Source organism: Tiliqua scincoides, chromosome 5, assembly GCF_035046505.1.
Source record: "Tiliqua scincoides isolate rTilSci1 chromosome 5, rTilSci1.hap2, whole genome shotgun sequence".
NCBI classification, from domain to species: Eukaryota; Metazoa; Chordata; class Lepidosauria; order Squamata; family Scincidae; genus Tiliqua; species Tiliqua scincoides.
The window spans coordinates 57,501,236-57,527,915 of record NC_089825.1 but is presented as its reverse complement, the minus strand read 5'-3'; the positions used below and the strand labels follow the sequence as shown (position 1 = coordinate 57,527,915).

The window sequence follows — 26,680 nt, the reverse complement described above, 5'->3', positions numbered from 1 at the left end:
GGGAATTTAGATTTTTGTCTCCACATTTCAGCTGCCCAATTGTCTTTCTCCAATTCTTACCTCTGCAGGTCAGGTGTGGCTATCAGCCACCAGCCACAAAAAAACAGAAAAGGAAGATATTTCACTACCTAGTGACACAAAAGCATAGAGATGGCTACTTGCCCTCTGCGCTCAATAACACTCTCATTACAACACCATTGTTCATGATTTTGTGCTCCAGCAACAAGTCAGTATGACCTGTTCTTACTGGCACAAGTCTTGGGTTCAAGCATTTAATTAAAGAGCAAGATTTATGGGAACAGACACCATTATGCAATGTCCTCGGGTCAATAGGGTTTAATTAATTTCGATTCATTTCAACTTTGATAAGCCAGCAAATTGCACAAACCAAAGACAATGTGTACTAATTCAGTTAGTTTTGCCTTGGTGCCTAGACAATGAATCTTGGCTTGACAATATAGGCAAGTTAAGTGAATTATACAGAAGCTGAACAGTATTTGTAAGCTTGGAAGTTTCATAATGTGCTGCAAGTTTTAACATTCATTAAAAAAAACAAAACCTAACTTTCCAATTATACACAGGACAAAGGATTATTCTGCTAAAATATGTACTTATAGGAATTTGTTTCCTGTGGGAAAACTATTTCTCTCTCACAGACTGGAAACAGAGCAATGGTTCTAGAGCTAGTGCCAAATGGCTATGAAACAATTTCAAGAGATAGCATTTTTGAGGCAGTGTTAAGTTGGACTATTCTCAAAATCAATTAAAAAGGAAAGGTCCAAAATCAAGAGGCAAAAATGTGGAAACATACTGTGAGCCAATATTTTGAGAATAAATGTATAAATACTAATATTATGGGAGGGAGGTAGTAAGAATGGTCAAAAAAGACCGCTTCCTTCCTGTGAAAAAAATCTACATTCTTGTATGCTCCAAATTCAAAGTCAAAACAAGCTGGTCAAAAGATTATATAAAAATGAATTCCAAGCAGTTTAAACTTAAATAAAATTACTCTGCTCTTTCCCATGCATTGCACACGTGTGTGCTTTTGTGGAGGCACATCTAACAGAAATCCCTGTGTGTGATTTACTAGTGATATCTTACGCATGCTCCAGACAAAACCCTAAACTGCTTAGCTAGTGCTTATTTTATTAAACAGTTTGCCCTAATAATAAATAATAAGATTAATAATAGTGACCGTAGTGCTGTTAATGTCACTATATAGCAGTTTAAGGAATCAAGGCACCAAACATACATTTTTCGAGTAAACCTTACAACTCTGTAAGCAAGATCAGTGTTATCCCTACATGCCAATGAAACTGCAGAATGGTAGCTTGTCCAAAGCCACACTGATGGCCAAGGCAAGACTTGAATAAAGGATTTCCTGGCTCACAGTCACAGCCACCAACTCATACCCATGGAGGGTTTAATTAAGTGGTACATGCACTTCTATCTCTGCCTAGGCAGAGACACAGAGTGCTTTTCTCAGTCATCTCTGTTCTGGAAGACAGAAACAGTCCTTCATTTTGCCAGGGATGGAGACAGGACAACTTACATGTGGACTCCTAAGTAACGTACTTACAATGGTTCGATAAAACCAGCTGTCTTCTCTGAGAGATATAAAGGAAGAAATATGTTGGATGTGTGCTTAGATTCCTCCCTCAGTTCCTGTCTCTCCACACATTTCTTTCTTGCCCTGTATGCAGGGAGAATACTGAGAAGTGCCTATTCAGTTCTTCACAGTTCATTCTCTCCCCATAAAAGATGGGCACAAAACCAGCCTATAAGAAGGCAGACCTAGACTGGAAGCAGCACTAAGAATTGCTTCTGGAAAACTAACATTTTGGCATTCATTCTATTTTAGTTCTTTTAATGCAAGAATAATTTATTTCTGAATTATGTGGAAACTTCAAAAATGTCAATTTTTCTCTTCCCATCAAACTGGGATTCAGCTCCTCATTTGAGCTGCCATCTTACTGTGGCATTCAGTTTGCATCAGAAAGGCTGGTTCGTGACATTTAAGACACATTGCCTGCAAACCTTTCAGAGCATCCTCAGCTACGTGAGAAATTCTGGCCTGCTCAATTCAGGAGCTCAGATGGTGGGCAGATTTACATTTATATAGTGCTCTCAGGTAGTCAAATACTTTATATACATACTGTATATGAAGATATAAATTCTAAGATAAAGAAACTATACAAAATAAGCAAAAGAACATTATTCTGTGTTTATATAGTACATTTGAAGTGTTCAAAGCATTATTGTAATAATCTATACAACATCCTGTAAGTAAAGGTGTTTGTTTCCAGTGAGTAAGATAGGATTACAGCCTGTCTTACTGAACACAATGGGCTTACTTCAGAGTGAAAAAAAAAAAACACAGTTTCAAAACACCTCTACCTGTAAGGCAGTGGTTCCCAAGTGTTTTCAGCTGGTGGTTCTCTTGATCTACTGTGACACTGGCTGTGACTCTCCATTAGGGCTACAACCCTATACATTATATGGGTGGCTAGTTCTACGTGAGGATTCCACGGCTCTCCTGGCTGGTTTCCACAGCTCCCTGGGGAATCACAGCTCACAGACTGAGAACCATTGCTGTAAGGTAACACCTCTATCTGTTATGCCTCTATGACAGCTGGAGGGCTGAGGCTCAGAGACAGTGACAGTGAGCATAATATGTGAGATTACAGCTGACATGGTGCACAAATTAAGGTGGGTGCTTGAATTTACAATATTCAGTTTCTATGCTTTGGGACACATGAGTGAAAACTTAAGTACTTTAACTTGTCATGGAACCAAATGTATTTTGATCACTGAATACAAGTAGGATGAGTTCCTGTCTTATTCTTGTAAAGTCAAAGTGTTCCTGCTTTATTAAAAATTGGCAGCCCATTGTATCTTTTATGTTCAGGACTGGTATTACTTCTTCAGAATTCCATTTGTCCTCTCACCTGTTCCCACATGGATAATGAATCCACGACTAAGCAAGAACTGCATTTGTTTTCAACATATATTGTTTGCCTTTCTAATACAAATATATCCAGAGATGTGCAAAGGGATTCAGACACTCAAAGCAACATACAAAGGGCTGAATCAAGCCTGCCAAAATTCTACCTATTCAGCCATATGGATCTCTTTCAAACATAGATTTCTAGAGCTGCCTTTGTTTCTTTCTTTCTTTGGAATATCATTCAGATTGCACTTTCCAGTATGTCTCATAATTACTGTTTAATAAAAAGTGATTCTGACCACTTATTATAATAACTAATTCTTCTTGCATTCCTTAGACTTTGATCATAGCCAGAACATCTCAATCATATTTGTAGACAGTAATGCAGCTTTTCAGATACTTTAGTACTGACTGAAATCTTCTCCCTGAGCATGACATAAACGCTATTTAAATTCTACTTTCATCTAAAGTAAGTAATTTATTCAGTAGGAAACTGGCCACAAACCTAAGACAATGTTGTGTGAGCCAAGGTCGTTTGTCCATCACAGAGGTGCCAAGATATGATTCCCCCCCCCCCGGTTCTCTATGCACACAAAAATTAGGTCAAAGTAAAAGTAAAAGACATTTTGCTTTCATATAGTTGTGCACTCTTGATAGTGTTGAGAATTAAGCTATTGTTTTAGCCCGAAGTTCATTCATGCATTTTTTTTCTAACTGTAAAGATTTATAGCTCCATCTTTCTTCAGAATGAACCAAGGGCAGCTAATGAACATATTAAAACTATAAACAGTACATAATTAACTAATGCCACCAGTACAATTCTATTCATGCTAACTCAAAAGTGAAGTCCTATTGAATTCAAAACAATTTACTCTTAAGTAAGCATGCTCGGGGATGCAGTGCAACTATAATGAAATGCAACATTAGATAAATTGCTTAGATTCTGCTTCAGCATAGTCCCTCCTTAGGCTGTTCACACATTAAATTGCACGCACATAGCTCTGTTATTCAGGTACAAACATTGTTAGTCTGTCCTTGCTTACAGTCTTTGATTGTTTCCAAATGAACACAAAGTACAGTTATTCATAGGGAAATGTGTACCTAGGCATTCTGTACCTAGGTGCAGATAGCATGTGAACATCTTTCTCTTGCAACCATTAACATTAATTTGTTTCTGTTTCATGAAGCCCTAGTTGTGTGTGTGACTTTCAATGGGTAAAATGACACATATGGTTTATTTGTTCTGAGGATTTGGGACATGGATGGGTTTAAGGATTGGGAGGAAATAAAAAGAGCCATAGCCCTGGAGAGCACACTGAACCACAGGTGGGGTGACTTGGATGGGGCTTCTGGGATCAGGACTGCCTCCATTTTCCAATTGTCGAAATATTAAAAGAACTCAGTTGCTGTGGCAATGAAGCCCAAAGACAATTCATCAGCTAACACTGATCTTGATGCATATTGATTTGAGCATGTATACACCTCACATACACTGCACATGGCATATGGGCAGAAAGCAACAGATTAACAAGCTTCATTCACAGAAAAACTGCCATCTCTGCACTTAAGCTGGAAGGAAGCCAGAGCATTTATTTGGGCAGCTGTAATGGAATCGCGGAAGATCTGGCAAGGAGGCAGATGTGGTGTCAGCAGTGGTCCCTTTAAGGGTAAGGCCTGGGCATCCAGCAGAGCGTGCTGCATAGCTGCAGCCACTTGAAGGCAATAGGGCCCTCAGGGATATAAGGAGCACCCGAAGCAGGTAGGGTTTGTGGGTTGTAGAAGGAGTGCAGGTTGGACGAGAAGAGACTGACTTGGCTTATGGACTTCGGACTTTGACTTGGATACTCTGCCTGATTTGACTGACTTACTTTGGAATCTGACCTCGACTGTGACTTGGCTTATTATGACTTTGCCCTGGATACTCTGACTGACTTTGTGACTAATGGACTGCTGGAGACACTGGAGTTTGGTGTGTGGCTGCTGTGCCCAAGACCTGCTGAGGACCAAGGGTCTGCTGTAGTGGTGGGAGGCTGCTGGCAGGAGAGAGGAGAAGTGAAGAAGAGAGAGAAGTGGGCATAATTCTCCAGGTAGAGACTGAATTGGGAATTTGGCAGAACAGCAGCTCACGACCCTTTCTGCTTAACAGTCATCTCATGAATAGGCAACTTTGAGCGGAAAGTGATTTAGAACTAAGAAAAGTAACAATAACTTGAATCATGATGAAATTCTAAACTGGCTGAAATGGACTCTGGAGCAGACAGTTTGCACTTGACAAGTTTTAAAAGAGCAGACAGCATGCACTTGACATGTTTTAAAAACTTAATTGAGACAGTTCAATGCCAATGTGCTGAGAGGAAATATTATTACAGAGTGGGAAACCTTGCTTAGAAATATTTGTTAACTTGTTTCCTTAGCACCATAATTCATAAGATGAAGGGCAAAAAGTAGGTCTTTTCAAAATCTTGCAAAGTTTAGTTTACGTTTTAATGCATTTGGTGCACATGGTGTAATTACGGCCTATTGCTCTTGTAGTGCATGTGACACAAACAAGTAAAAAAAAAGGAAACTAGGGGGCCATCAGAGAGATACTTCATTGTACTGCATCATCTGAAAGAGGCCACAGAGAATGACAGTGTAATCGTATGCATTTCTGCTCAGAAGAAAGCCCCATTGTGTTGAATGGGACCTACTCTCAGAGAAGCGTTACAGCATTGCCCCTGCAGAACATTTCTATGACCAGGATAAAGAGTTACTTTAAGAATGCTCAAGGACCTGCATGAGCCAATTTGCAGGCTGGGGTTTCCAAAAGGCCAATTACAGCCACAAGCCTTAACACGTTTCCCTGGGAGTAAGTGCCACTGAACTTATTGGAACTGACTTCTGAGTAGACTTGCATAGGGTTGAACTATAAGGTAGTCACCTTAGGTTGTGAATTGATGGGAAAGAGTGAAAACTATCTACTTGCATGGTTTCTGTTCCTCCCATTCTGAGGATTCCAGAAGGAAGAGGTGAATGGAGCAGAAAAGGAAATGTGAAGAACTGCAGTGCAAAAGTGTGGTTTGAGATGCTCTAGCCTACCACTCTACTCTTCTCCACATTTCGCTCCATTCCACTCTTCCTTTTCAAATCCAAGGAGGAGGACTTGTGGTAGCTGATACATTGGGTAGCATTTGGCAGGTCATCTCAGGCACCAGGAGGCCTTTGCCCATTTGAGTTTTGGGCTTGTCCCCACTTTGAAAAGACATAATTTTACACACACACTGCCACAAGCTGCTGTGAAACTCCTCTTGGCTTTCAAAGTGGCCTGTCATGCAGTATGGGAGACAATTGTTCAAGAAACACAAATGTAAGGCTCGTTGGCCATACAGGACTAGTTGGATGGGAGCTTGGCCTTTAAAAAAAGGCAGACTTACCAGACATACATCACAATTTATGCATAGTTACTCAGGAGTAAGCCCCAGTGTGTTAAAGGAGCTTACATCCAGGAAAGCATGCACAGGATTACAGACACAATCTTATAGCCAATAAGCATGGCCTTCAGAATACCAACAGAAAAAAGTGCAGTGAACTGCTGGTCTTTGTGCTCTATTAACGGAGCACTAAACAGAAAGACAGTCCAAATAGAAAGCCATATTTATTCATATAAGATAAAATAATATGAAGTAGTGGCAGTAGGAGGGGGAAACAGGCTCATTTATGTCATGATTCAGAGCAAATATGGAATCTTGTTGCTAATTAAGAGTTGTGTCATAACAGAATGGGGTTGTTTTACAAACAGGTGATTGAAAATACCTTGTCCAGGGCATCTCTGTCAAGCAACTCCTGCACAGCCAAAAGCTTGATGCTATAGGAAGAGAAGAAACACAGAAAGGGTGTCATATAAAATCACAACACTCTAGTTCCTAGGAATCTGAAGATGTGACATGGCAAGTTAGTGAACCACTTGCCCAACTGTAGCCCCTTTGCATTCAACACCTCTAGGAATACACACAGACAGTAGATGCCATTTTGCAAAGGCAAGGTCTTGCAGTTGTCATTTGTTCATGGGGCACAGATTACGCAGCATGTTCTGTTGAAAGCAGACAGAGCTTCTGCAAGCCTTGCTTGAAAACACAGCTATCCTACCAAAATCCAGTTTGCAAGAGCCAACTGCAGGAGATACTTGCTCTTTTTTCTTTCTTCTCTTTACACTCATCTGGAAGAGAGCTCCTAGAATGATAAGGTAATAAGAACTGTTCGCTAGATCAGACCAAGAAGCCATCTAGGCAAGCATTCCATTGTCAACAGTGGCCAGCCAGATGGTTTTGGACTGCTAACAAGCAGGACATGTAGGCAATAACCATCCCATTATCTGTCCTGTTCGTCAGGTATATGGTGGGTGCCTTGGTATCTGTGGGGGATCCATTCCCGGCCTCCCCATGGATACAAAAAAGGGGTCAGGCACCCCTGAAAGCCTGTGAAGGCTCTTTACAGGCCAATGTAAGCTGGGAAAGCTCTCCCAGGCCCTCTGAAGGCCTTTAAATGTTGCTTAACCATAAGTGACCTTCTAAGGCCTCCCAGAGGCTTATAAGACTTTCTGAGGTCCACAGAGGTTTCCACAGGCCTCAGAAGAGCCTCTGGAGGTGACCGGAAAACAGCTCTGGTTGCTTCTGGAGGCTTAAGGTTGGGCTGAATATGGCTCAACGCGCTTCCAGAGGACCAGCATTGAGTCGGATCAGCGGATACAAAATCTGCAGATAAGTAGGCTCAACCTGTACTATCACTGGACACTGTTTGTCCCATTAGCTGTCACTGGCACTTGTAACTGATATATCCACTTTCTATGAATTTGCCCAACTCTTTAAAACAGTCATTTTCTGAGGTATTGGCTGTCAACTCATATTTTGATAATGGTAAGGGCCAGCTCAAGAACTCTTGGTGCCTAAAGTGACATGCCAAACACTTCCCTGAAGTGCCAGCCTTTGCTTATCCCACTCGATGGATTAGAAAAGGAAGGTGGGGACAGAGTGGGAGGACGTGTGGAAGAGAAGAGAATGACAGGTTAGAGCATCTCTGACACTGTAGCCTACCACCCTCTTCTCCTTTACACTTCCTCTTCTGTAGTGTTCCCCTCTTCCCTTTCCAGTCTGGGAAGTGAGAAGAAGATGATGAGGAGCAATAGATCTGAGTGAATGGAATGAGGTGGGCACCACCTGCCAATTTGGGGCTGCCTCAGCTGGCCCCATTAATTGGCCAGGTCTGGCCTGACCATTACCACAACCAGTGGAAATGGCCATTACCTTAGACCACAATCTGATCCCAGATACTATCATCATCATGCACGTTTCATCAGACAATAGGAACCAGTTGAATGCAGTATGGCCCTCTATTTAGTGTCCCAGTTCAGAGGCTCTGTACAATTTAACAAATTTATGTTACTACCCAACAACCAAGAGAAGGCTGTGTTGCAACAGGTACAGACAGATATAAAGGTCACCAGACAAAGTTTCTGTGCTGAAACACAGGCTGTTACATAAAACGTGCATGTAGAATGTGATGGCAGGGAGCATATAAGGCCAAACATTTGACTTTTGAACAAGTTGGGGTTAATAGGTCTCTGTTGATTGTTTGAAGTACATTTGGAAGCTTTTAGCTTGGCTGTGCTTTAACACTGCCATATGCTGCAAAATGTGGCTGCAAGAGAGAAAAGGACAGAAATAAGATAGCCTTTCTCTGTGTTGGCTTCAGCCAGACTTCTGTGCTGACTAATGGAAAACACAAAGTCCCGAAAGCAGCCTAATCACCCAAGCCAGGATTTATAGCACTGCATAGTGAATGAGAGATCAATTTATCTCCATGGTAGATGGCGACCTGGCACTGATGCCTTCTGTAGAAAGCAGAACGGATTGGACATCCTCCATGGTTTTTACAGGGCTTGTGGTGCAGCTTATCTAAAAATAGGAGGCAGTCATTGCTAGTTGTCCAATATATTACACTTATCCAAGGACTACAAAGGTTGGCTTTTAAAAAAGAAAAAAATGTTTCGTGACAAGCAGATACTCCAGCTATGAAAAAAAGACCACCTATAGCAGTGGTTCCCAAACTTTTTAGCACTGGGACCCACTTTTTAAAATGGCACTCTATTGGGACCTACCTAGCTTTATGAGCCTAAAACCATGTTTCAGCATAAGTCTCTGTTTTTATCCTTTATATCAGGGGTCCTCAAACCCTGGCACGGGGGCCAGATGCGGCCTGCAGTGAGCCTCTTGTCCCCTGAAAAGCCTCTTGCCCACTTAACATGACCAGAGCTGTGCTCTGATTGCATCTGGAGGGTGTTCTGAAGGCTAAGTGAATGAGCCCACTCATTCATTTATTCATTCATCTAAGTTCCATCTCTAATTTATTTATTAAAATTTTATATTTAAATTTTTTTCCAGCCCTCAGCGCTATGTCAGATATTTCATGCGGCCCTCTGGCCAAAAAGTCTGGAGACACCTGCTTTATATTATGGGGCGGGGGCGACGGGCGACAGACTGCCTTCTGGACCATTTGCTGACCTCCACATTCATCAGATCGAGACCATTTTATGGTCTTTCCCCTTCACCTGGCCTTTCGCCTACTCACAAGCAGCCCTAAAGGCAATGGCTGCCTGATTATGAATGCTAAGGGGTGTGGCTATAATGGTGATTGGGCAGCAGTGCTCCCTCCCAAGTAGCAGCTTGTTTAATCCCTGATGCACTACCCTGACCCAACAAGAATTGGGTCCCAACCCACAGTTTGGGAACCACTTATCTATAGCATAGGCGCCAAGGTGCTAGACCACAACACATCTTGATCTGCCAACACAAAAGATCAAGCTAGGTAAGGATTCAGGCTGTGCCCCACCGTCCAGCCCTGGCAAAAGGAAAAAAAACGGCAGTGAGGCCAGTCACATAAACAAGGAAGTCTCTTTACACCAAGCAGACCAGGCAGTAAACCCCAACCCCACTGATGGTTCCTGGGCCAGACTTGCTGCTCACTGCTTTGGACTGCCTCTGCAATGCCCTGAATTCAACCTAAGCCAGGTCTGATATAAATTGCAGGAAGACAGGGTCATTCACACATTCTTGCCTCTTCCTGCCAAGGAACAGCATGTACCTTGAATGGACCACCGAATCCACTGTAACCCTGGAGCACACACAGCACAAAAGACTCATTGGTTCCATCCTACTGCATCCATTCTCCAGTAATGACACTGTGGAAAGCCCTAAATTGAGAGGCACAAGGAACCTGCTTAGGGATCCCAATGCTTAACTGCAATCCAAAAAAGACACACAGGCTGAAAGCACAGTGCTGTGTCCTAGCCTAGGATAAGCATATCCAAGGAGAAGGGAACAATCGGAACTCATTGCATGTTTCAAGGCATCCCAGGCATTAAAGCCCCTATCATATTAAAAGCCCATATTAATAAGGAAACATCACATTGGTTCCATGGTGTGGATACTCAGCCATTTTACCACTCACCTGAACTTGAGCTGTATAAAAATTTTCCATGCAACTTGGTGGGATGCATTGCTGAATTAACGCTCAAGCTAGGTAAGCCATAGCTTAGGGTCTCACGTTACGAGGGGCCTCTAAAGAATATTTTTCCATAATTGGTTGAAAAATAACAGGGACTTTAAAAAGACTCTCCAACAGTCCAATCATATGGTTTTCCCTGCCATAAGATGCAGTTGCCCCAAAATAGACTGCGCAGAACTGCTATGGTGGGGTTGAGGGGGGGCTCAGGAGGGCAAAGGGAAAATATTTTCCCTTACCACTCCATAAGTCCCTCAACTGCCAAAGGGCTTCCTCAGACCGGCACCAGCTCTTTAGCTGGTGCCAATCTGAGGAGACAAAGTGGGGGCATTGGGTCATTTAGGGGATGGCATCAGGTGCAGGTTGCCTGTGTCGGGTTCCACCACCTCCCACCCGGACATTCCCCCTGTCCTCCCCCATTCTGTCCCATTCCATTCACTTCCCATTCCATTCCACCTACCCTGCTGACTCAATACTGTTGGTGGGTCTTCTTCTATGAAGCAGCTATGTACGATAGTTGGAAAATATGTTCCACCACCAGCACATAGGACTTGGCCATAAAACCATCATTTATACACAAATATAAAGTTTAAATAATTCTATTTCCTTTGTTCGTTCTGTTAGAATAATTAATGTTTTTGGGTCATGTTATGGGATGGGACCTTTTCGGTTTAACACAGCTTAGGGCCCAAGCATAGCTTGATCTAGCCTTGATGACACAGAAAACCAGTTTACCAAGTACTTCACATGCATGCTGTGGTTTCCACTTGATAACCAGGCATCTATATCCATCCATTGTCAATCAATTAGCGGGAGGGAGGTCATAACCAGTCACCAATGTGGGCTAAAAAGAGAGGCATTTTGGACCAATCAACACTTTTACACAAGAACTGAGATCAGCCTAGTTCATAAGCCCTAGGCAATTGCTTAAGCTCCCTCTGCCAGCCCTGCCTCACAATGAGGGGAGCCTGGACCCTACACATCAGCTGGGAACACATTTATTGTAAAATGTTGGTAAGAGGCTGACCCAAAGGGTTCCTTTGTCCCTATAGTTAAGACTCAAGTACTGACAGCAGTGCTACAGGAAACACATAGCCCTACTTTACGGATATCTGCAATCTGCTAGCAAAAACCTATTGTGGTATTGTATCTGGTGCTACCAAGGCACATACCCACCCAGAACAGAAAGGTTTCTTGAAGAAAGCCAAGGTATCTGTGCAGCATAGTATGCCGCCTTCCACTGAGCCAGACCCTTGGTTCATCTCTAGGTCAGTATTGTCTGCACTGAAGGGCAGCAGCTTTCCAAAGATTCAGATGGATGTCCTGCCAAGAGAGGACCCTTCCTGGAAACTCAAGAGTTCCCCTCGTCTCCAGAGGAGGCCTGCACGAGGGTGGGGTCAGGGATGGACCTGATCCGTGGATACCAGATCCGCGGATATGGGGCCTCCTGTGTTTGTCACAAAATTAACAGGGTTCCTCAACCTGCACAGTGCATGTACGAGAGGGAATCCATTTTTCTTCCAGAATATAATGTATTCTGCTTGCCACCAACTGCAAAACAGAAAGGCAGGCCACACTCCCAACTGACTACCTGTCATTCTTATTTTTCTTAGGTCCTTTATTTCTAGGGAAATGCAGTTTCTAAAAACTTGGGTTTTTTCCAATATGTAAATTGCATCTACAAAACTACTGGAAGTATTACTTTTCAGTCCAGTGCTGATTAATTTCTTCCTCACACTGAGAATCAATGGGCAGCTGATGCAGTACCAACTCAGGCAGTTTATAGAATAAAAGGAAACATAAAAAGTTTTTATTACTATTACAATTATTTCACTGATATTAAAATGCAACTGAATTTATTTACTTATTTTTGGCAACACAAAGGAGGGCTTTGGCAGGCAGAAGGAGACTGCACCTAGAGCTTTTGATGTTGAGCTCCTGGAGCTCAACAGATTGTGCCTAGGCTTATCATGATGAGCTTTTGTGTTGGTGCGCAATTCTAACCTGCACTGGTACAGCCAGGCTGAGCAGCCTGTGCTGTATTCAGCACAAGCTAGGAGCAGGATGGAGGTCACCTCGGGGTAAGGGGATATTTTCCCCTTACCCTGTGTTGAGCCCCAGCCTATCCTATGGGGCTAATCAGATCCAAGCCAGCTATTTAGCTGACACAAATCCGAGCAGCCCATGTAAGGCTGCCTGGCCCAGGAATGGGGATTAGGATCCTATGTGCTCTGCCGCTACCAATGGTCTGTTCATATTTTCAAGATATGGGACAGTCCAATTATTGTGTAGGCTGCCCGTCCAGCACAATTCAGCAGCTGAGAACAGATGATGGTGGTACTGGGAGAGCCCAAGGGCCGGATAAAGAGGTTCCATGGGCCACATCTGGTCCCCGGGCCTTATGTTTGATACCCCTGCTCTAGAGTGAGAGCAGGTCCAGAGCAGCTGTAACACTGTTTTGCAAACCAGGAACCAGCCTTGGAAATGGATGGATGGATGGATCCACCCCCTCACTCCTCCATTAACCAGCCCTGCTGCTGGCCTTAACCCTGGTTTAGGACTGGGGGGAGGGGGGAACACGCATTCCCAATTTGCAAACTCTTACTTGTAGGGAGCCAGCGTAACAGATGCACTCAGGCTTCACCATTATGAAACAAAGTTTTATGAACTGCAAAATCTAAAGCAGAAAGATTTGCAGCTAACCTTATTTGCCAGATACCACATTAACAAAGGGCATTAAATCCTATCTCAGGGCAGTGAGAAAAATTTTGTAATTATGGAAAAAATACACAGTATTGTGTGTATGTGTGTGTTAGTTAAAACCTTCAGGAGATGCAGCAAGAGCCATACGTTTGTGAAAGTTTTTGCCAGCCAGGAAAGGCTGGGACTAACAACCTGTGTGTCTCATTTTACAGAGACGTTTAAATTGGATTTGGATAAATCATTTAACAGACCCAAAAAAATAAAAGGAGAGTCCTACTTACTAGGAAAACAAAGAGGTAACATTTAAATCAAAGATCTGAAGCTCAGAAAAACAATAGCTGGCTTATGACTCCCAAATACAGAACATTATTTTGTAAATAAATAAGCTTTTCTCTTTAGCATCTTTGTTTTGTTCTGAACATTTCCCTCGTGGATTGTACTTGTACGTTTCTGAAGTATCTTTTTCCTGCATCTGATTCTGCTCCAGTGGAAGAACTGGCTAGATAAAATTATGTGATGGGGCGGGGGGGGGGGAGGATGTAACTAAAAAATGGTCAACGACTTACTGGCATTCTCTGACACAAAACAAATCTAAAAATAAAATTAAGGGGTTTTTTTTCCATGGGAGGAACTCAAGAACAGCAGGGGTTGTTTCTCATAGGGATTTATCATCTGAGGAGCTTAGTTCTATGTTCCTGCCAACCCCTGAAAGCAATCAAATGTAATTTAAGGTTATTTGATTCCCTGCTTTAACAGAATGCCTCAGCCAAATCCTAAGCAGTTCTGTGATGAATGCCCTGTTCCACCCACCCACCCCCCATTTTTTGTCTCTTTTTCTGCATTTTTGGACATCTTTAACTTCCCAGAAGCTCCAATGCAAATTCAGCAGCCTAAAAAGCTACCTGACCACACTTTATATGCAACCTTTGTCCTTTGCTTGTAACGCCATACTTTGGCCCCACAAGTGTTTGTGGATTGGGGAAATTCTTCTGTGTCTAGAGCGCTGTGATTGGCATATGCTTAGAGATTGGAGAGTCAAACCTTCTATCAAGGTCAAGGGGTTGGGATGGAGTGACCAAGTGGCTTCCACTCCTCCATTCAGGTAACTTGATGACATCATCAAAGCACAGTTATATATTTTCCAGCTCACAAGAAGTGGGGGTTGTTCTCTGCCAGTTGCCTGAATGACCCGTTCATTGGGAGCACAGAGAAAAGCACCCACTTGCTCACTTGTGAGTGCAAGAACTGGAGATTATCAAAGCGATGTAAATAGCTTGAACTAGGGATCATCTAGCTAGAGTGCAATCAGGTACCTTTTGTTGCTTTGTTGGCTAAGTGACTCCATCCAGAGTCAGTGGTGTAGCTAAACTGGGGCAAGGGGGTTTATTGCCCCTCCCCCTGTGGTAGAGTGGTGGTTTTCTGCTGTCTCTGCTGGAGGGGCAGTATTTACCAGAGGGGTCTGTGCAAACGCTGTAAAATCAGCCCTCCTGCCTGCCCTTGTCCCTGTACAGCTCCAAATGGAGAAGTTTCCAGGGCTGCACATGCACGGAGGAGGGGGTGACAGCGCATGTGTGGGGGATGACACGAGAGAGTGTCATTGCGTCACCTGGCCCCGGATACCCACCCCCACTTACGGATACCCACCCCCACTTACGTTGCTGGCTGGCTTGCAAACTTCCCCAACTGGGGGGAAGGGCTGTGGGCTGAAAGTTTAAGCAACACCCTGGCTCCATCTGTGAGGCATTCATGGTCACTGCATCCACTTGGAGAAATCTTTTCTTTATACTTTCCAACCAAGCTCAAGTTTTTCCCAGCTCCTTGCTTGTCCTTTTACTACCCACCTTTCTTTTCCCCATTTTGTTTAATTCCCTCGTATTTCTAATAAACTAGTTACACTTTGACTCTTTGCCTGCCTAGTCTGTGTTCATGGGTAATTCAGTGGATTGTTGTCTCTTCACCTTGCAGATGTTACTGTGGGTTTGATTCTGTAACAAGAATGGCTGGGGTTCAGTGCTCTCCTGGGTGTAGGGATTTTCCCAGATGGTCCTCTTTGGTCTACAGCCTAGGATCGTGGCAGCAGATACAAATTGCCAAGATTTATTCCCCATTCAGTTCCTTGTCCAATAAAGGGAAAGTAGGGAGAAGGAAGGGGTGCTCATGTATTAACCAACAGGAGCTGCTCCCCTGGGCCAACCAGCCTTCTTCTGTGAGTCCCTTTTCCTGACAAGCTGCATCAATGAGAACTTTTACCTCCCATTAATTTTCAACGGTTTTCTGCTCTCTATTCTGTTGACACACTTGCTCAGGTCATTGCAGTCTTTCCAAAATGGTTTTTTCTTCTTTTTTTCAGGACATGACTGCTGGACCATGCTTTGCACTGGAAGAACAATCCACTGGATGAGTACATATGAGGGCCACTTCACATATCAGATTTCTGTAGATGGAAGCAACTTTCAGGCAGGACATGTTGTGCGATTATCATTGTGTGCACTGATGTCAAATGTGCAGTTTTCACCCTGGAGACACACACTCCAGAGCCACCGTCAACTACAAATCATAATCAGATATTCTGAAACTAACCACAACTTGATATTGGTCATTTTCCCAGCACTTTTTACTGTGCTAGGTGCTTCACATTTTTAACATATAACCACCTCTGAAACAGAGCTGCCACCTTTTTTTCGGAACAGGTTCCTGTATCTTTAACAGCTACCTGAGAGAAATAAACTAAGCCAGTGAAGTTTTTGTTTTCCCTAGCAGGAAGTAAAAAAAAAAAGGGTTGGGGAAAGTTTCACCTGTTTGATTTCTCTTTATCATCTCATGTGAAAGACCAAGGATCAAGGGTGAGGGAAAAGGTGGAAAACCCAACTATGTAATAAATTAGGCATGGAAAAATGATAATTCTCCAAGATCAATCATCTAGTGCGGCTGTTCCCAAACTTTTTGGGAGTTTGGGAATCGGGATAAATTATGCTGGGGGGGAGGGGCGAAGACAGTAATGTGATCCCCAGGATCGCACTGCTGCCAGGGCTGATGGGAGTCCCGCGCAGCCTTCTGCAGGGCTCCCCAGGTCTTGGTAAGTCTTAAAAAAGCAATCAAAAACCACTTCCAGTGTTTTTATTGCGAAACCGGAAGTGATTTCCAATAACTTTTTTTCAAAAAAACTCACTGAGGCTTGGGCAGCCCACTACATGCAATCTTAAGCCTACTTTGAAGTCCCCCACGCAACTAGGAGATTCCCACAGAACATGGTGGAGGCTGGGATGTACACACACCATGAGAATGCATGTCTTTTATCATATAGGCCTGGATATTTATTTTCACATATGCAGCACATCCCTATGCATGTCTACTCCGTTCTATTGTGTTAAGTGGAGCTTACTCCCAGGAAGGTGTGTATAGGATTGCAGCCATAGTCTGATACAGTCTAGTAGGCAATATAGTCCTGTAGCTGAAGGGAAGCTGAAGACTTGAGGCCTGGCTAGTGCTGGGACAGGAGACCATTTAAAAACTCCATGTGAAAAGAAAAATCATGAAATAAAAAATGCAGCAACTAAATAAAACCAAATAAAAAATAAACTGTCAATCAGAAGCCAATATAAAAATCACAGGCAAAGCTGGTTTGTTTTCCGGAAACAGAAATTAGAAGCCAACGTAATCCCTTTCTCCCTCAAAATGTGCAGCAATTGCAATGCCAATTGTATAATGAGAGCCGTCTTCTTTCAGCACCGAGCTTTCTAATTTCACAAGCACGTTATTAGTCTCATGTGGGAAGCTGCATGACTGAGAAAAGCCACAGGGAGGAAAATTAAGCTCATGGCCCAATCTCAATGCCCTATTATAATTCTTAAAAACCACAAAGTAAACAAGAGGATTTTCCCCACTGGGTTGCAGCTGTCTCCCCCCTCCCTGAACGAGGAGCCTAAAGGTGCTATATGAAACTCAAGGCTGAGATTACCCAAGAGCCACAGCCCCACACAGACACCGCGCTGTGTACTACATGCCAACATCGCCACAGCTTTAGATATCAAATGTCATGCACTGTTGATTTAAACATTCGGGAGTGGCTCAGATCACCCTGTTACTCTAACCCAGAGAACCATTTCATTTTCTCCCAGGCTGAGAAGCATGGAAATAAATCTACACTCCCCTAAGACAAAACTACTCCTAAAGCCACGGCCAGTCTAGGACCTCCTGACACCTGATGCAGAATGCTCAATGCTGTCCCACCTGTCCAGTGCTCTAGCTCAGCACTCTCCTCCCCTCCACATGTTCCTTTTCCAATCCAGAGAGCGGAAGGAGAAGGGGCAAGAAGGCAGACAGCAAAGAGCACTCCCCAGCATTCTGTAGCCTGATAAGGCAGCTTCAGTTGGTCTCATGGATGGGCCAGCCCTGCTAAAGTGGCATGCTGGAGTATAGCCCCCTTTCTCAGCAGGCCAGTCCAAATTCTAGCAGCAATAATACAGCCAACTCCAACATATATTGCAGCACAAATTCAAGACTTATCGAATTTCTAAAGCTTCCCTCCCCAGCTATTCTATGCATAGAAACACCCTCGGACTTTGCTAAAATCCATGAAATTTCTCTTGGGCACACACTGTAGAAAACCACATTCAGAACAAATGTATCTTTTGTTTAGCAGCTATATATTAAGCCAGGAATTCTCTCCAGAGTAGTAGAAGGAATGTGAAAAATAGGAGACAGGCTGAAAGAAAAAAAAAGATCAATGCTTCCTGATCTTGCGATGGTGTTGCCAACCCAGCTACTGTGCGTTGGTGATGAAATCTGTCCTGTAGCAAGCAGAACACTAGGTTGGCTAAGAAAATGCATGGCTTGCATAGAGAACCCCACCCTGACTTTGAAACTGACGCTGGTACAGACTGAACAAACCCCAACCAAGACAGTCTGCACCAATGTAACTGTAAGATTTAATGTGGCTCAGGAGGAAATTCCCTAAATCTCTGGGGGCAGGCAACTTAAAGACCACCTCTTCCCACATGAACCCACTTTCTCTCTTAGGCCTTCAGCTGCAGCCTTGCTTTGTATCACCCTTTCTCCCTGTCCAACTTTCAGAGGTGCAGTGGGTCAGAGTGTGGGACAAGAGCTTAAGGCACTGGTTCCCAAACTGTATGCGCCACGGCAGTGTTTCTCAAACTGTGGGTCAAGACCCACTAGGTCCCAATTTCAGGTGGGTTCCCATTCATTTCAATATTTAATTTTTAATATATTAGACTTGATACTACCAAGGTATGTAACTGCATTTGGGGAAATGTTACAGACCTGTACTTTTAACAAGTTACTATGTATTTTCTTTTAACAATGATAGTAAATGGAACTTATTCCTGGGTAAGTGTGGGTAGGATTGCAGCCTAGGATTGTTAAAAATGTTCCTGCTTGATGACGTCACTTCCGGTGGGTCCTGACAGATTTTCATTCTAAAATGTGGGTTCTGGTGCTAAATGGGTGAGAACCACTGCCACGGGATATGCCCAGTTGCCCCTCCTACTGGCAATCGCAGGCACCGCCTTCTTGGATCTCACAAGATCCAAGATGGCAGCACCTGGCTCAGCTGGAAAGAGGCTATGACCCCAATAAGTTTTGGAAGCCACTGACTTAAGGACATTGTTCTGAGCTTTGGAATTCCTTCCCCAGGAGGCTTGCCTGGCCCTTTCACTCCTTGCTTCTGCCATTTTGTGAGGATCTTTTTTCTTTTAGACAGCATCTGGGGTGGACAAAACATTGATTCTTGCTGCAAGCCCTTTTTGTTCCTTGTTGCTCTTAGTTGATATTCTCCGCACTGTTTTTCATACCGAGGTGTTTGCTGTTCTTATTCTTTATTGGGATTTGAGGCGCATTTGATAAATATCTTTGTTAGTCACCTTCGATGCTAGTCAATGACACAGAATCAGCAATATTAAATGTCATTAATATAAAAAAGAGACTTTCACAACACTTTATGTTAAAGCAGTATTTAAACTAGTATTTGTTTCATGCATTTAGGGGCAGTTCAAAACACATCCATGACCAAAGGGTCATGGATGTGTTTTGAACTGCCCCTAAATGCATGAAACAAATACTAGTTTAAATTGGTTTTACCATTTACCTCTTGGTTTTAGAGGCATGCTGCCTCTGATTGCCAGATGCAGGGGAGGGCACTGGGACACAGGTTGTGTCTGTTGTCTTGTGTGCTCCCTGGGGCATTTGGTGGGCCACTGTGAGATACATGAAGCTTGACCAGATGGGCCTTTGGCCCGATTCAGTGGGGCTCTTCTTATGTTCTTATGATTACGGGGCAGTGGGATTCCTACCTTGGGTAAGGGGCAGATTGCACATTCAGATGCTAGATGAGGCCAGTCAGAGTATTGTCAAAAAATGGCCCAGTATACATTTGTGGTATAGCTATGCCCTTGGCATGAGGACTGGTCGACGCTCTCAGTGATATCGGTCATGATTCTTCCAACCCCACCCTTCATTCTCTTACTTTATCTCAGCAATAAAGAAAAAAAACCTGCTTTGGTGACAGTCTCCGAACTACCCAGAGAGATAAGGTATCAGACAGAGTAAGGAAGGACACATACAAATTGCCCCTGTGTGTCATGCTGTATTTCGGTGTTAAGGTGACACCTATTAACTATACAGTTAACATAACAAGGCTACTTTGGTAAAGCAAGAGCTAAAGCACGTCTAGTCAAATTTCCTGCTCTGTCACACATAACAGGGCCTGTCACAGCTCAGCAAGTTTCTGTTCTCTGAAAGCAATGCAAACTGATATCATAGCCCTCTTACCAAAGAGTAGTTTAGTAACTCATAAATATGACACTGTCTCCCATGGGCAGTCAGAGAGAGGGAATTTCCTGTAGTGTGCAGGTTGCTAAACAGCAAACCATCAGCATCTGAGTTCTAATCCTCCTGTGTCTCTCCACGTGTTTAGTTATACAGTCAGTAAAAGGAAATAATTTTCCTAAATTTTTCAGCTTCAGGATATGGGGAGAGGGATTGCATTCAGGTGTGCAGCCTCTCTTCCTCCACCACGCCTGCAGGCTGACGTAGTCAAATGCCAGAAGCAGCTGTCTCACTTGATTCTGATGACAAAATAACCACATGAGTCTTTCACGGGGCAGGAGACGTGCCTTCAGTAAAATGCCAACTCGACAAATTGCTGCACACACGACGCAGCAGCAAATAATGCAGGAAAGCAGCCTTCTCACCTGGTTTGTCAGATGAAAACGAAGTGGATCTTCCACTGCATACACCATGCCAAGTGTGTCGCACAAATCATATGTTGGCACATGGTAATAACTCCCGGCATGACTCAAATTAACCACCTGCATGCGCAGTCATGCTCTTTATGGACATATCTTTGACAATGCTCACTGACAATGTTTCAGAAGGAGCCAGTAGGACAATCGTACACCAACTTGGTAAATACCTGTGCTCTTTCCTTCTGCCAAGTTTCATTCAAAAGCCATAACACCTGGCTTTTCAATTCGTTTTCTTTTCAAAAGCTCTTTGAGTCAGTGAAATACCAGAACTTTCATATAAAAGAAATATAATTAAGAGTTCACAATGTAGCCTTCTTACCATTTCTTTTTCCCTTGTGCCCTGTTCACGCTTTGCATTGCACAACTGTAAAAACCGCACGAGGAGCGCTTTCAGACCAGGGTGAACTTTGCTACCAGTTAATTTACTGAACTCGAGTAACCCTGGAGGAAAAAAAAATTATATCGAAGCAGACGTCTTAGACGTTATTACGATTCTGTGTAAAAGAAGAGGAACATGTCTGTTTCCTTCTTAATCTACAAAGACGAAAAACTGCTGAGAGCACAAGTCCTAAGACATGCACCAGAGATTATTTTTGGCTATTAAAATGATTAAGCAATAATGCCATGAACACTATGCTCAACACTTCTGCTCGAGGGAGTTCCTCCCCCTCCCCTTACAATCCCTTTTGCCAAGGGAAAGCAGCCCTAACTTCTTCGGATATCAAACAAGTAGCAGGATCAAACCATCCATGTCATTAGGATCTAACCCCACCACTACCAGCACCTCTTCCTACAGAGTAGAATGCTCCACACTGTTCATAATGGTCCTGGAAAGCTCCCAGATGAGCAGTGTCTTACAGGCCAATCCTATTCTAGCCTTATGCTGGAACAAGAGCTCCAGCAGCATAAGGCACTTCCAGCTGTTGCAAAAGGTGACATGTTGGTGTATGTGGCCTGGCTACCGGCGCAAGTGGCCAGCTCCACACACCAGTCGACCACAGATGCCCGCCAGCAGCAGTATGTTTGCACAAGGTGTAGGAGGGAGGGAGCTGGGTGGGTGAAATGAGCAGCAATGGGAGTGGGGAGGATGACTGGGAACTGCAAGGGGATGGTTTCAGTGGCAGTGATGCACAACAAAATCCTAACACCCTTTCCAACCACCATCCCTTTCACTGCAGACTTTTCTCAATGATGAATTGGTTCCGGTCTGAAAAGACCCAGTGAGCAGAAACAGGCTTACCCCAGAACAAGGGAACAAATGTTCCCTTATGTAAGGAGACCTCCAGATGCTGAAACTCCTCTGCAGGATACAGCAGGTGCCATGTCTGTGAAGATGCTGGGTAATGAAACTCAGAGACACTTATGTGTTGGATTTGGATGTTGAAAATCCTGGTTTAAATATGTCACCAGCCAGAAACCTCACCAAATTCCTAAGATCAGACTGAGAGCAGTTACTTGTCTATCTCACAAGATTGTGAGTCTAAAACAGGAGAGGGTAGAACACTGATTGAGGTTGACCAGTCAATCATGCATCGGATTGTGGTAGACCAGCTACTTCTTGTCTTACTGAATGTTCATCAAACCAATGACACCAACTTCAACCAGGAAAAGCCAGCTCGGACTCTTCCAGAGCACAACCAAGTAACGTGTGCCTATTTGGGTTACTTGATAGATAGCCAAGGGTCCCATGACAGCAAAACCAGTCTATGTAAAGCACTTGAAAACATGCTTTCTATAAGATTTAGGGCTGGTAGTTGTACAGGTGTGGTTTTTTTGCCTTCTGCAAAACGCACTGATCAACAACGAGAAGCATATTGAAAAAGAATGATTATGGTTTCACACTTCTCCCCCCCCCCCCCACAAAACACAGCTGTGGCTTCCTCTCCATGCAGCTCTCATTTTATGTCTAGCTGGGCACTGAATTCAGAAGTATTTGCTGATATACTGTAGCTGATATACTGATTTGCTGATATACTGTAGCGCTAATATATTGTTCTGTCACCCCTGCCCCCACCACTGGAACATGCCATAACAACCACACTTCTATAACATAACACTGAGCATGCCATAACAACCACACTTCCTTATTTTCAGTGTTACGAGTAGGCCAATTATTTTGTCACACTGGAAGAAGGTCACAATAGCCTAACAAGTGAGCAACCTGATGTCCCAGGTTCCTTATGCTTCCGTTGTGCTTCTGCCTCTCTCGCCCCCACTCCTTTCTGTTCCACGGTGGCAATTATTGCAGCACAGGCTTCAGAACATGCGTCAGAATTATTTAGCTCAGTGCTTCTCACATATTTAGCACCGGGACCCACTTTTTAGCATGAGAATCTGCCAGGACCCACCAGAAATGATGTCACGACCAGAACTTACATCATCAAGCAGGAACATTTTTTACAAGCCTAGGCTGCAATCCTCCCCAAGCTTAACCAGGAGTAAGTTCCATTTACTACCATTGTTAAAAGAATAAACATAGTAGCTTATTAAAAGTACAGGTCTGTAATATTTCCCCAAATACATTCACATACCATGGTAGCATCAAGTCTAATAGATTAAAAATAAAATATTGAAATGAATGGGGACCCACCTGAAATTGGTTTGCAACCCACCTAGTGGGTCCCAACCCACAGTTTGAGAAACACTGATCTAGCTCCTCTTGTGGGAGGACACTCCCCAGTCTCTTCCAGATTGGTCTAACAGGGTTAGGATTTTAATTTCCACATTTTGGCTCACCTTCCATTCTGCCCTGATGCCACTAATTTGCTCACCCTGGCACTCAGATTAAAATTTACGTCAAAAGTATATGTACAAAACAAATATGATTTCTAAGTGTCTGAACTTCAGCAACACAAAGACCAATTCACTGCAATAAAATAGAGCACTGTATCCCATCTTTTCTGCTTTTTGCCTTGCTACTGATGTGTCTTAGAAGGACTTCCTCTCCTTTAAGATACAAAAAATATTAAGCAAATACATTTATGTTCAGACACATAATACTGCAGAAGAACGAGCGCTCACAGCACACCCCTTCACGAAGCTTTCAAGATAGATGATGCTTGCATATGCAGGCTTGGTGATGGTGGGTGAATAACTCCCACCCTGTTGGTGTCAAAATCTCAGCAGGAAAAGCTGCTTTTAGATGTTAAGTGACAGGAGAAGCAAGTCACAGAGTTCTTTTTGAAACAAAACAAAAGGAAAGGAAGGCTGTCCCTATGTTGATTAAAAATCTCCTATGCCATTTAGGTCAGGATTTTCCATTCTGAGTAAGAAGTGCTCAGAAGTTGAAGAAAAAAATCCATACAAAATAAAATTATAGCATAGCTTTTATATGAGAAACACCAATTCTGTCACCAATGTATGGCCTTTCAGTGAAGGACTGTAGTCAGGAATGCAGCCCGGATGCTTTCGACACCCAACAGCTGTGCTTTCAAGGAAAGCAGAGCCTGAATGAAAAGTCTGCAGTACAGGCTTGTAAAAAGGCAATGAGGCTCACCTGTGGAGAATAACAATTCTGGTCAAGTGACCAGGTCAGGAACATTACAGGGCACTGATATGTCATAGCTGAGCATTGTGGGGGCAGGCAAGCAGGTATGCTATTTGTGGACTCTTAATAACTAGAAGATTTAAAACCAAATCTACTGAAGGTGATCCTACCTTTCTCCACCAAACATATGATTTTTCCAGACCATCAGTGGACAACATTAACTGTGAAAAGGAGGTTAGGGCACAATCCTAACCCCTTATGTCAGTGCTTTCCAGCACTGACACAAGGGCAATGTAGTTCTAAGGGAACAAATATTCCCTTACTTGGAGGAGGCCTCCATGAGTGACACCCAACGGCAGGATGCAGCACACGTCCCTTTGGCACCGCTATGCCAGGGTTGGAAAGCACTGACATAAGGGGTTAGGATTGCACCCTTAGCAACACTAAGTGGGGAACAAAAACATCATGAGCAACCTCTCATCTCAACACTAGATTTTTCCCCCCTCCTGAATCATATACTGCTACTGAACAGTTGAAACAAGAGACCTCTGCTAGATCTTATTAATGGCATCAATGCTCCTGCAGGCCTCAAGAGAACATGAAGGAGAAATCCCAAGTCTGTTATGGCTGAACTCCAGTCTCTTTCTGTTCTTCTGCTATTACACTGTAAGGATTGTTGTGTTTATGTGAGAGTGTGAATGTGAGAGAGTGAGAGAAATCCAACTGTCATTGTTCCCGGAAAGTGTTTCACAGAATATTTGAGGCACTATTCATGCAAGTTTTATTAGCATGATTATTGCCATTAAAAAAGACAGAGGGGGAAAACACATACCAGGGCGAAGGCTTCTGTGAAATACATAGAGATGTGGCAAGCTATTAACAGCCATCTAATATTTATGACTTAGGAGAAATGGTCCAGGGCCAGTATAACACAAATCCCACTTGATAAATACTTGAGAAAAAGACCTTGGGTTGGAAGAAAATAAGAGAGGCTGAGGAAGAACCAAGAGCTGAGGAAAACATGATTAAGGGCACCACTCTCTGGATGGGAGCTTCCAACTCTGCCCACAACATGAGCATAAACTCAGAAGGTCTGAGTGCATGCAAAGAATGCTGCTGGAAGACAGCCCTCCTTCAAGTCCCACAGGCAGAATACAGGTCAGCTAATGAAGGGATGAGAATTTCCTCAAGTTTTTTGGGGGGGAATCATGAGAAGAAAGCTCATTTGCAGATAGCTTTGGAAGCAAGCATTCAATCGCAAAATCATTTCCCTTCTAAAAAGGGTGGCTAAAAAGAATAGGAACAACTCTTATCAGTAGACATATTTACTTGGGTTAGCAAATGTCAGATAGGAGAGAGTATCTGAGCAGTGCCACCCAGTGTATATATATTCAGCATGTGTGTTCTGTTGGCCTCCATCAGTAGGGTGAGTGGATCCCCAGTTTAAGGGCTGATGGGTTGCTCTCTCCTACTTTGTTTAGACTTCTCTTTGGGTTCTTTTCCTATCTTACTGTTTTCATCCTGTGTGTAATAATGGCTGCCGTTTTCTCTCTTTTTTCAAGTTAAGTTCTTAACTAAAGTGCAATTTGCTGTGTGTGAAGCAGCTTTAACCCCTCAGCTGTGTCAACAGGTATGGGATTATATGACATTTTATGATCTAGAACAGGGGTGTCCAAACTTTTTGGCAGGAGGGCCACATCATCTCTCTGACACTGTGTTCGGGGGCCGGGGGGAAAAAAGAATTAATTTACATTTAAAATTTGAATAAATTTACATAAATGAATATATTAGAGATGGAACTTATATAAATGAATGAAGGTCTTGCAATAGCTCAAGGCCTATAAAAGGCCTTGCACAAAGCAAGGTCAGCCTTTCCTTTGCTGCCACTACTGCATCACAGATGTGAAACAGTAAGTAGAGGAGGGAGTTCTCGTTCCACAGCTCATGTGAGAGGTCGAACAGTTGGCCGTCACACTGAGAGCAGTTGCATCAGGCCAGCACAGACTCCAGAAAGTCTCTGGAGGGCCAGAGGCTCATTGAAGACTGGGGGCTCACTGAGGGCCGGATTGGGAGTCCTTGAGCAACGCAAGTGGCCCTAGGGCCAGGGTTTGGGCACCCCCGATCTAGAATGAAGACACAGAAGCTAAACTGGGAGTTTTCCAGGACCATTATGAAGAGGCGACTGGTTCTCTGTTACTATCCTGGGCCAACAAAGCAGTTCAAAATATATATTATTAGTCCTCCAGAAGCTTCAGCTAACATAAAGAAATTTTTATGTTGCACTAGAGGAGGAGAAACATTAAAGGACATTATAACAACTTCAGTTATATGGTCCCATGCCTGTGAAGTGGCACCATCTATGACAAGAAAAATTAGGAATATGGCAAGGCTGCTCTATAACGAAACAGGATCCCAGCTTATACCAGCTTTAGGGCACAATCCTAGAATGGACTTTGGCTGGTGCTAGTTCCTTGCGCCGGCCTGGGAGGGTCGCAAACATGCTGTAAAGCATGTTTGTGTCTCCTCGAGAGGAAGCCGGGCCGGCACTCCAAGAAGCGCCAGCCTGCAGAGGCTGACATAAGCCTCTGTGCTGGCTTCCCCTCAGATGCTTGCGTTGGCCCGGCTGGGCCGACACAAGTGGAAAAGGTAGGCAAGGGGAGGTGGGAAGGAGGCGTTCCTGGGCGGGGGGAGGGCAGGTGGTGGGCAGCCCCAGGGGTGGGAAGGTGGGGAGAGGGAGGCGGGGCT

The 26,680-nt window shown here is 43.6% G+C and overlaps 1 protein-coding gene across 1 annotated transcript in view; it reads right to left on the bottom strand.

Annotated features, from left to right (window-relative positions):
- EEPD1 (endonuclease/exonuclease/phosphatase family domain containing 1) overlaps positions 1-26,680 on the bottom strand; it is a 62,792-nt gene that overhangs the window by 16,162 nt on the left and 19,950 nt on the right. The window contains exon 2 of the mRNA XM_066628194.1: positions 6,740-6,791. Coding sequence (XP_066484291.1) covers positions 6,740-6,791 — 52 coding nt within the window. The remainder of the gene's footprint in view (positions 1-6,739; positions 6,792-26,680) is intronic.